Source organism: Buceros rhinoceros, unplaced genomic scaffold, assembly GCF_000710305.1.
Source record: "Buceros rhinoceros silvestris isolate BGI_N320 unplaced genomic scaffold, ASM71030v1 scaffold3347, whole genome shotgun sequence".
Classification (NCBI taxonomy): Eukaryota; Metazoa; Chordata; class Aves; order Bucerotiformes; family Bucerotidae; genus Buceros; species Buceros rhinoceros.
This window is the reverse complement of record NW_010422664.1, coordinates 110,924-120,901: the sequence shown is the minus strand read 5'-3', so window position 1 is coordinate 120,901 and position 9,978 is coordinate 110,924. Positions and strand designations below refer to the sequence as shown.

The 9,978-nt window shown below is 41.8% G+C and overlaps 1 protein-coding gene across 1 annotated transcript in view; it reads right to left on the bottom strand.

The window, feature by feature from the left end:
- Window positions 1-9,978, bottom strand: part of DOCK3 (dedicator of cytokinesis 3) — a gene marked incomplete at its 5' end in the record, with an annotated part of 177,954 nt that overhangs the window by 74,877 nt on the left and 93,099 nt on the right. The window contains 2 exons of the mRNA XM_010140114.1: window positions 2,762-2,887; window positions 6,273-6,361. Of these exons, the coding sequence (XP_010138416.1) occupies window positions 2,762-2,887; window positions 6,273-6,361 (215 nt within the window). The remainder of the gene's footprint in view (window positions 1-2,761; window positions 2,888-6,272; window positions 6,362-9,978) is intronic.

Below are 9,978 nucleotides of genomic sequence, written 5' to 3'. Positions count from 1 at the left end.
GTTCAGCAGAATGATCACTGCATATTTTAACAACTCCAGGTGATGTACCCTTTATTAATTTATTCATAGAAAACGTTTTTAAGTTGCACTGCCTTGAAAAATCTGCATCCATTTGCAAAATTCAAGTCATGAACTTTCTGTGCCCTTTTCTGAGAGGGGAAACCCTGACTTTAATGAGAAGGAAACAGTTCTGAAGCACAGCAAGGAGAAGGTAGTTTGACAAAGACAGTCAAAGAAGCAGACATGGTTGAGAACTGCTAACGAGCATGACAGGGTGGGGTTTTTGCTTGGTTGGAGTTTTTTTTGTTGGTTCATTTGGTTTTCCCCCAAAATGAAATATTTTCTAACTTCAGACAATACTAAAGTTAAGCTAAGAAAAATGTTTGGTTCTGGTGGTAACAACAAAGAGTGAGCTGACAGGCGATCCTTGTTCGTGTAGCTTGGCTAATCCACTTGAAAGATACGGTACTCTACCCAAACGTCCTATCCTGGACACCAGGTAAATTCAAATCCCAGTTCAATCTGTTGTTCTAAAAACAAACAACAGGCAAATACCTGATGTCACTTGAGTAATGTCAAATATACTTTTATTTACAAAAAAAAAGTAAATAGAATGTTTGCTGCATCAGTGAAGTTATAGTGTATTTTAATCTCCTAATATTTCCTGAGATTTCATTATCCTGGAGAACACCCAGGGTAATGAAAACTTCTGTTCAGAGCACCATGCCAGGCTACCTCTCACTTCGCATCTCACCCCTCCTCTGACAATGTCCTGATTTATCATCACAGCGAAAATAATCACACTTCCATGGCTACCTTTTTCTGACCTGCTGTTTGAAGACATTACAAACTGCCTTTCTCCACAAGTGTAAGCCTTTTGTTTTCCCCCAAATAAAAATGCTCAGTTTCAAATTGATTGTCATCTTACAATCTCTGTGCTTTCTCCAACAAGAATTGTGGTTCTCACAAACGTGACATTAGCAAGTGACTGTGGGCTGGCCAGAGCTGAGGAGCGCACCTGTAGAGCGAGCCTTGCAACAGAAGTGCTGCAAACACGCTGTGGAATCTGGTTTGAATTTACGTAAAAGTCTAAGGTCTCTAGGCTGAATATCACAAAGAACATATTAACATGCTTAAGATTTGGTGGACAATTTTTGCATCGAGGCAGGATTTTTGCTAGAGTTCTTAGAGAAAGTCTGAAAATCTGAATTAGCTGCAATGAATAGAGAATGGAGAATTTTTAAAGCTTGGGGCAGAAGCAGTTTTCACATAAAAACTGCTTGTTCAAGCCCTGGACAAAAGCATTGCCCAAATCAGCACAGGGAAGACAGCAACGATGCCAGCTTGCAGAAAGAGGTTAGGGCCCGGAAATGAAAAGACAATTAAAGGGAACACTGAGACCATAAAGCTGTTCCTCAAGCTTGCTAAAATTCAGAGGTCTGAAGCACCTGAGGGACACACATCTCTATACGTAGAAATGGAGGATAGAGCAATTCTTGCAGGAGAATCAATTCGCTTATACAGGAATGTAAATGTTATTTTTGATGTTGGCTTTTCTAGCTGTGATCTAGCTATTCTAGCTGACACATCCAGCTGTGATCTCGATTGCAGCAGATCACCTTGCAGCAGTTGTGTCTGTGTATCAACATGCAATATTTAATCTTTTCTCTATTTGATTGCTTTGGGTTAAGACTGGAATTGCTCTAAGGCCACTAAAAACTAAAGTTTACAATTGGCTTTATAGCCTGCATTCTCTGCTGCTCTATTACTTTTATCTTCAAGTTTTTTAGTAAATAAAACACGTACTGTTTTAAATCCTTTTACTTCAGTTTCTAGAAATTCTTCCCACCTACTCCCTATTTTTATTGTGCTTTCTGAAAAGCCTCCATAATGAGGGTACAACTACTTTTGATACTGATGTGTCACTGCAGTCTTTCCAGCAATAACATCAGATACTTTTCCCATTATGCTTTCATAACATTTCCCATGTCTGCAAAGTCACCCTTGGTCTTGGTTATAACGCTCAGCAATGAGGCAGTATTTCAAATGCTACACATGCAACCCCATTAGAAAGCCCACTTCATACTGCACTGTAAAAATCAAGACAGTATAATGCCAGGTTTTATATCTGCTGATTGCACGACTGGCTGGGTTCCGGATCCCTCCCTGGATGAACTCTTGGCTATGCTGGAGCTATCTCAGCTTGTGCCAGAACAAGCAGCAGCTGAAGCTGCTGCTCCAGGAATGAGAAGCAAATGAGGTACAGCTATGCTTCGGCCAAGACAGCTGCTGCATGGACTAGGTGCTCTGTAAGGCCAGCTGGAAAATCAGGCCAGATCTGCAGCCTCATTATACAAAAGGATCTCGCCAACTCTAGACATCAAGGTGGTAAAGCAGAACCTTTTTCCTGGCTTTGAGTTACTGGGAAGCAGAAGCTTTGTGCATTTTAAAAGAAACATCTCTACACGTAGCATACAGGAGGGATATCCACACACACAAGGGGAGGTGGGGGAATATCAAAGCGCTCTTTCCAGATCACCTGCTATACTTGTGAATTCAACACCTGCGATTACTACAGCATTCGTTGAATTAAAACGTTTCAGCGTGACTCCCTGAGCCTGGGACTGGTAGTTACTGATAAATAAGGCAACTCTTCTATTATTAATTTTCTTCAAGCAAAGCACCCATCCCAGTGGTGCTTGTCTGGAAGAGCATGAGAAAAAAATGACCAATACATTAAGATTAGAGCTGTTATGTTTACCTGGCATTATAACATCAGGAAAACCCAGCTTCCTGGTAACGGAAACGCCTCTGTTAAAGATCATGGGGTTTTCCCTTCGAATCTGCTCCATGTCACCACGAAGAAGCTGAAGAGATATTATAAGTCCTGGAAAAAAACCAAAGATGTTCATTTTTTCAGATCGAAGAATTAGATGTCTGTACATACAAGGCACGCAGGCAAAATAATGCTTTGCTCCACAGTTAATTTAATAGAAACACATAATCGGAGTAATTTACAACTGAAGTGGAAGAAAGAAAACTGCTTTCAGGGGTCAGTTAAGAGCAGAACATTGTACAAAAATACAATTTAAAAAAATCAGAATACTGAATTTCAGAGATATCACCAACTACAGTGAAGTACTCAGCATTATTTCTATCCCTTGCATAGAGCAGGTTAAAACACAGGTATGAGCAATGCCACAGTGTCTGAACTACCACATCACACAATGCTGTGCAACATCTCAAAAAGGCCTTTAATCCCCCTTAATATCATAAAAAAACCCCAAACCCCACAAAGTTTTTCTATTCCATGTGTTTTCTCATCTACTTCCTAAGGGAACCTTGGTTTTAATGCCATTCCTTTCAGTACCTCAAGCGGTCTCAAGAGTGCCAACTGGTCAAACCAACTTCAGCAACTACCTCTTCCAGTGGGACCCTTCGATCAGTACACCAGCTGAATGGCTCAGCCGAGAACAATGCCACAGTTAATCTCAGTCCAGCTGCCTTCTCCTGTTGCTTGTGATTCACAGCACACTACACCTCTAAATGAGGATAACGCAGAGTCAAGCATTATGGCACCAGAAAATGCCAGGATTCAGCTCAGCCACGCAGGCCGTCTCATCTGCAGTGCCTACACCCCCAGCTCCACACACACGTGAGTTACGTTCACATCGTGATTTCCCCATTCGTTACCTCATCCCATGGCTGGCAGTTAGTCACTAGATCTCTCCACCCTCTCTGTTCACCCAGAGGAACCCCTATGGAAACAAACACTGCCTTGTATACATGGCCTTGCACCAGCCATCGGGAGCTCTGCTGTTTCCGCCGCTTTGTGAATGACACGTAGTTTCCATTTCGTTAGACTAGTTACTAGGAGAATGAAACCAGCAACATCAGGTACCTCCCACACACTTCCTGCTCTCTTCCCTTGAAATAATTTTCAGGCCCGCTGTTTGGCTTCAGCCAAATAAATAGGTGACATGAAGGTTGTGTGAGTTTTATGAATACTGGGAGTTGGGATGAAAAAAGAGCATAAAGCCTTGAAATGAAGGAAAAGGGAGGCCGACGAGCCAGCTGGGCAGTCAGCATGTGTGGACTCAACAGCCACCCAGGAAAGTCAGCAGAAGAGCCCTGCAAAGCACTGCAGGGAGACCACGGACAAAATCCAAAGCTTTGGATGCTGTGTGAGCGTCCGCCCGTGTGCTAAAGAAGGTTTAACCGAACACAGGAGACAACTTCACTAGAAATTCAGCTTGGCTGGTTTTGCCACTTATAGAAAAACTTGCTCATTTTATATCCTCCTTTGCTATTAAAAATAAATGAATTTTAAAACTTCCAGCATAAAGGACTGGAGCTAATTTGATAGTTCGGACATCCCCACACCCAACACCCCCAGTACTTAGCAAATAGCACCAGAATTAAACTATTACCTATAAAAATCCATCACTGGAGGTAACAGAAGATGTAAACTGCCAGCATGGCATTACATACACTACTTATGTGATGCCCTCCCACATATTCCACCCCAAACTACTTCTGCCTAGCTTCTCGCTCTCCCCAAGAGGTTTTGCCAATCTGTTCTCCAGTCCTCTCTTCTACCCAGCCTACCCTTCCAGTTTTTTCTTACTCCCTGCAGATCTGAAGGACTAATTTTAGACAAGACTAGGGAAGGCAGGGAGAAAGAACCAGAGACATTTTCTTCAGGGGAGAAGAAAAAAAAAAAAAAAACCCACACTTGTGATTTGAGCATTTCCTCGCTCTAAGAGCAGGTTCTGAGGCTCAAATCGCATTACTTATGCTTTAAACCACACGAGCAATGCTGCCCCTCCCACCAGGACAACTCCTCTGCCACATTTCAACCTCCTATTCCAGATATGCACTAGACGTTAATGAAATGTTTGAAATAATTATTTCAAAAAGCCGAAGGCAAAGGTAAAAAGCTATCTATTTCCCTTCCTTTCTGCTCTTCCAAAAAAGCTCATGTTTGGGAAAAAAGAAGTTTTAGGCAGACACTTGGCACTGGAAATAAATGCAGACCGTCCAAGTTTTCAAAGTTTTAAATGCTCTAACGGTAAGTGGTGGATGACTTTAACAGGAAGAGGGGGAACAGCAGGGAAGGACACCAGCTTTGCACATAATAGAATTCCAAACCTGAAAACTGTTTTGTTTGCTTACTGTTGTACTTAGTGTCTCCTACGGGAATGTGAACTGCATATTGCACTACAATAGCTCCATATGCAAACAAGTGAAATAAAGACAGTATCAGCATTCAGACTTTAGTAGGCCGATGAATCAAGCACTCAGTAACGAACACAAAACCAGCTGTAACAAAGCAGAACTGTATCGTATCGGCCGGTTCATTGGGAATGGAGCAGTAATGATCTCTGAATTAGCCAACTACAGCAATCGTTACATGAGGTAACCAGATAAGACAAGATTTACTTTCTGTATTTATCCATCATTAGCTGGGAAAATAAAAATGGATCCCAAAGGTGGCAAAAACTCAGGACAGTTATTCTGCTCCACTCTGCAATGAAACATTTAGCAGTGAAACTATCACAGAGAGTCTCCCTGGTAACTAATCTTCAGGTACAAAACCACTGCTAATTTTCTGTCAGTCAGACCAACACGTTGGACAAATGTAACCTCTGGCTTGGTTTCTGTTGACAAGGATGGACGGTATCCTCATGACAGCAACCTTACGCATGTGTTATACCTGCAATTTTTCAGGGAATACAGGATGAAGAGGAAGACAGTGTCACAGGAACAACTTTTAAAGGACCTCTGCTGCTGACTGCTGCTGTGTCCCACCATGGGCAGCCGTTTTCACAAGGACAGGTACACCTGGTAGCTCTAACAGCCAACAAATGAAGACTCACGGAGCAACCTAATACTATAGCAGGCCACTAACTGCCACTAGCACTGCCGACCTCAAGATGAAGTAACACTACAGACAGAATGACGAAGAAAATTTAGCATGCTGAATTAATATCACTGTCAGGCATATCTGAGATGGAATGATAGCCAGTCAGTGGTTTGTTCTTTTAAATTCCTGGTTAAACTGGCAGAGGCAATACAGATCTTCACCTGTAAACTGAACATGAATGAATTTTCGCTGAACTTTTAACACTAGAGAAATTCACACAAGTAGAGAAATCCAGTTACACGTAATCTCACATCTCACTGCATTTCTCTGCTATAAATAATGAGCAGTTTCCTAAAGGAAATCTTCAGCTGTTATTAACGACAAAAATACAGAAGTAAATATTTACCATAGTTTGAGCTGGGTGCTGTGTATTTGGTGCTGGACTTGCGAATAATGTTTTCATGGATCTGGCACCATTCGTTTTCGTTGTTACACCTAAAATATAAGAACACTGGTTCAAGTGAAAAGCTTTCTGCTGGACTGTTGTGGGACAGGAGAGTCAGCTTTGCTGTAGAGATACCATGAAAGGCTGTGGGGTTTTGATGAATGAGAGAAATCCCACATCACTCTTGCTTTAAAAGTGGAAGGAAACAGAACATGTCCTAGTAGCTATCTCCTTTTTCTGGACACGTTGTTTTCCTATTCACTTTACGACAGAACAAACAAAGCTCTTGACATCCTGTTTCAATTCTGTGCAAGTACAAAATTAGTTTTAAGTTGAAATTAACTGTTGTCATGTTACCTTTTTCTTTTTAATTAAAAATAGTTAAAATCAAGAAAGAAAAAGTGGTTTGAAAGACTAAATAAACCCCTCATTTTCTTTAGTATATCAGGCATTTACAACAAGACTTTTGCTTACCTGCATATTTTACAGCATGCCTTGAAGCATGATGCAACCCCTCCCAAACTCTAGGACCAAAACGGACAATGCCTCAAAGCATGTTTCTGTATCTGCATCATCCTGAAGGAGCATTTCACAAGTTTTTATTCATCTATTTGTAATTTTAACAAGCATTCGTAAACATTGCTAAAGTTCATTTTCAGTTACCTTATCATCTGTAAATCCTGAATAAATTTCTAGGATAGAAATTACAGTAATTATTTGTCCATAGGTATCTCATATTTCCACTCACAGTTTTTTCACCAGGAAAAATTCAGTTGTTTGTATCAGTTCCAATAATACGCAACAGTTTGGTTTTTGATTATAACCTTGTTCAAACAATAGTCAGGCAGGAGAGCTGGCCGCGCTGGCCTGGACTCCGAACCAAGCCTACCGGATGTCTGGCTTACCAAGAGCACCACGTAACAACAGCAGCATCTACAAATAAAATTGTTCTATTTCCTAACAACTCCATCTTTCCCGTTAGGTTACGCAGTTAAAGGCTCTTCTTGCGCACGCAGGAGAGGAGGAACGATGGCAAGTGGGGAACAGCGGCTGCCACAAGAGAAGGTTCAGCACATTGCCCAGGTGTTCTCACCCCCATAGACTCAGAGAGGAGAACAGGATGAGGCCTTTGGTGCTGTATGTTTGTGTGTTTACTCTCTACCCGTGGTGATCTGTAGTAGCTGTATGTGTATGGGCCACCGGCGGCTGCCACAAGAGAAGGTTCAGCACATTGCCCAGGTGTTCTCACCCCCATAGACTCAGAGAGGAGAACAGGATGAGGCCTTTGGTGCTGTATGTTTGTGTGTTTACTCTCTACCCGTGGTGATCTGTAGTAGCTGTATGTGTATGTATTTACATGGTGTAGGGACCCTGGCAGTGTAAGGGTAACGGTTGGACTCGATGATCTTTGAGGTCTCTTCCGGCCGGATGATGATTCTGTGATTCTGTATTGTGTGTACCTCCACATGTGGGGTATGGGCGCAGCCTTGTGCCTGGCTGGAGCTGGTGGCATGGAGTGGCATGGTGGCAGCCTCGCCTCTGTCGGGCTACTGGATCCTGTCACCATTCTGATGGCCTTGGCACATTTGGAGACTTTAGACTAATCGCATGACACTGCAGACACTTACACAAAAGTTGCTTCTGTTCGTTTTTTTACGACTAGCTTCCAACTCCCTCCTCCATTCTTAACCTTCCTCAGGATTGTTTCCTCTATCTGCAATCTATTATCTTCAAAATACAAGTTAATGGGAATTATGAAGATGGCAAGAAGATATGAATATAACAACAAATGATCTATGCTCTCTTATCGCAGCATGATGCTACTCCATCGCAACAGAAATCAGACCACGTAACTATGTAGTGGGAAGTCAAAACCAGTACCTTACTGCTCCATTCCATGCCTTATGTTTAAATATTCTGAAGTGCAGTAATATTTAAAAAAAATCCTCTGTTAATCACTATCTCTATCAGTAGCTCCACAGATATTCTCATTACTCTGACAGCAAGATTCTTGAGAGAGAAATTAAGGACAGTGCGGTATTTGGAAACAATATTGTGACAGAGATGGCTGAGAGCATCAGAAGCTTCAGTTTCCTTTCCGGCCATGGAGAAATAGAGATTCCTTTTAACGATAACCCACAAAAAATCATCACGTGAGCAGAGAGCCAGTGAAGCAGGAATCGTGGGCACCTCAGTCAGCAGTGCCACACTTCTCTTTAGGATCCTAAATCAAAAATTCAAGAATTGCAGTGCCTCTGAGAAAATCACCAAGGAAACAAGCCCCAAGTTCTGAGTCCACAGGCTACTGTCCCATTGCACGGGAGAGACATTAGACTGGGGAGGAGAAAGGCAAAGAATGGAAGCGTCTCTCTTTAATGAAAGATGAGCCATATAATCTCTCTTGCGAGCTGTGTTGCTACTGAATTAACTACGGCTGTTGTGTTCAGCACTGGATTCAGCGTCACCAGCACCTTTAGAGGTCTCCTGGGTCTGCTTACACAATCAGGCCCTCAGTAGATATAGGCAGATCTTCAGATTCAGCAAGTTTCCTTGTTCCTAGCCAATCACCAATGCCTGAGCTATTTCACAGAGCTCAAGTATTAACTTACATATTCAAAGACAACAAACCTCAGGTATCAACACAACCGCCGGGTCCAAAATGTAGGCATCAGATAGGCTTTACAGCTGCTGAAGTGTTTTTCTAACTCACCATTTTGGAAAGTAAAAAAAAATCCCTATACATAGAAATACTTACAAGCTACTTAATTGTATTGTATTTCACACATCTGTGTGTTTCAGGTCTTTTTTCATCCTTTTTGGTTGAAAAACAAAAATAGGAACTTTTACTACAAAGTGCTATTGGTTAAGAAAAAAGAAAAAAGCATGTTGACCAAGTCTAACTGCCTTTTAAATTCACCTGTGCGTTACTTAAACCACAACTGCAAGACTTAAAGATTCCCTGTGAGGTCAGCAATTTTCCACTCAGCAGCAAAAGCAAATCGTAATTCTCCGGAAGGGCAACTGAATTAAACAATGAAATCAAACTTTTGTCCTTTTGACCCTTTTAAAAGAGACTGAGGAAAACAAGAGGGAAACTCTTGTTTCTCCCCAAGAGTACATAATGTCAGTAAAATCTGGGTACGATACGAAGCAGCTGCTGTGCAGACAGTAGGATTTTTTGTCTGCTGTATTATGTAACTGAAGAACAGTACAGCAAGAGGAATTAAGGCTATCTAGAACAAGTAGTAGCTGGTAATTTTCTACAGCTTGAGTATTACAAAACCAAATACTGCCAAGAATAATGAGATAATCCAAAAAGCCTGTTATGGCACACTTTCTGACGCCCCCCGCAAACGGTGATTATTACAAAAGCAAAAGGAACACAGACAGCTTGGAATAAATTAAAAACAAAGCACACGCAGTAAAAAAAGAATAATGGAGAAACCCCATGAAATTACTTCCTCCCAGCACGCGATCCGAAGAATTCAGTGGACTAAACCGCTGCTCTGCTGCATTCCTTGGTTATCTGGAGCAGTTAGATTGGGACTATCCCACCCGAAATCTTAGCTCTGTCTATCTCAACATTCCTCCCTTCCACTGCAGTGGGTGTAGGTATCAAGCATCTCAGCTGATGGTTAAGAACTTATGAACATTAAACCCCCCCCCC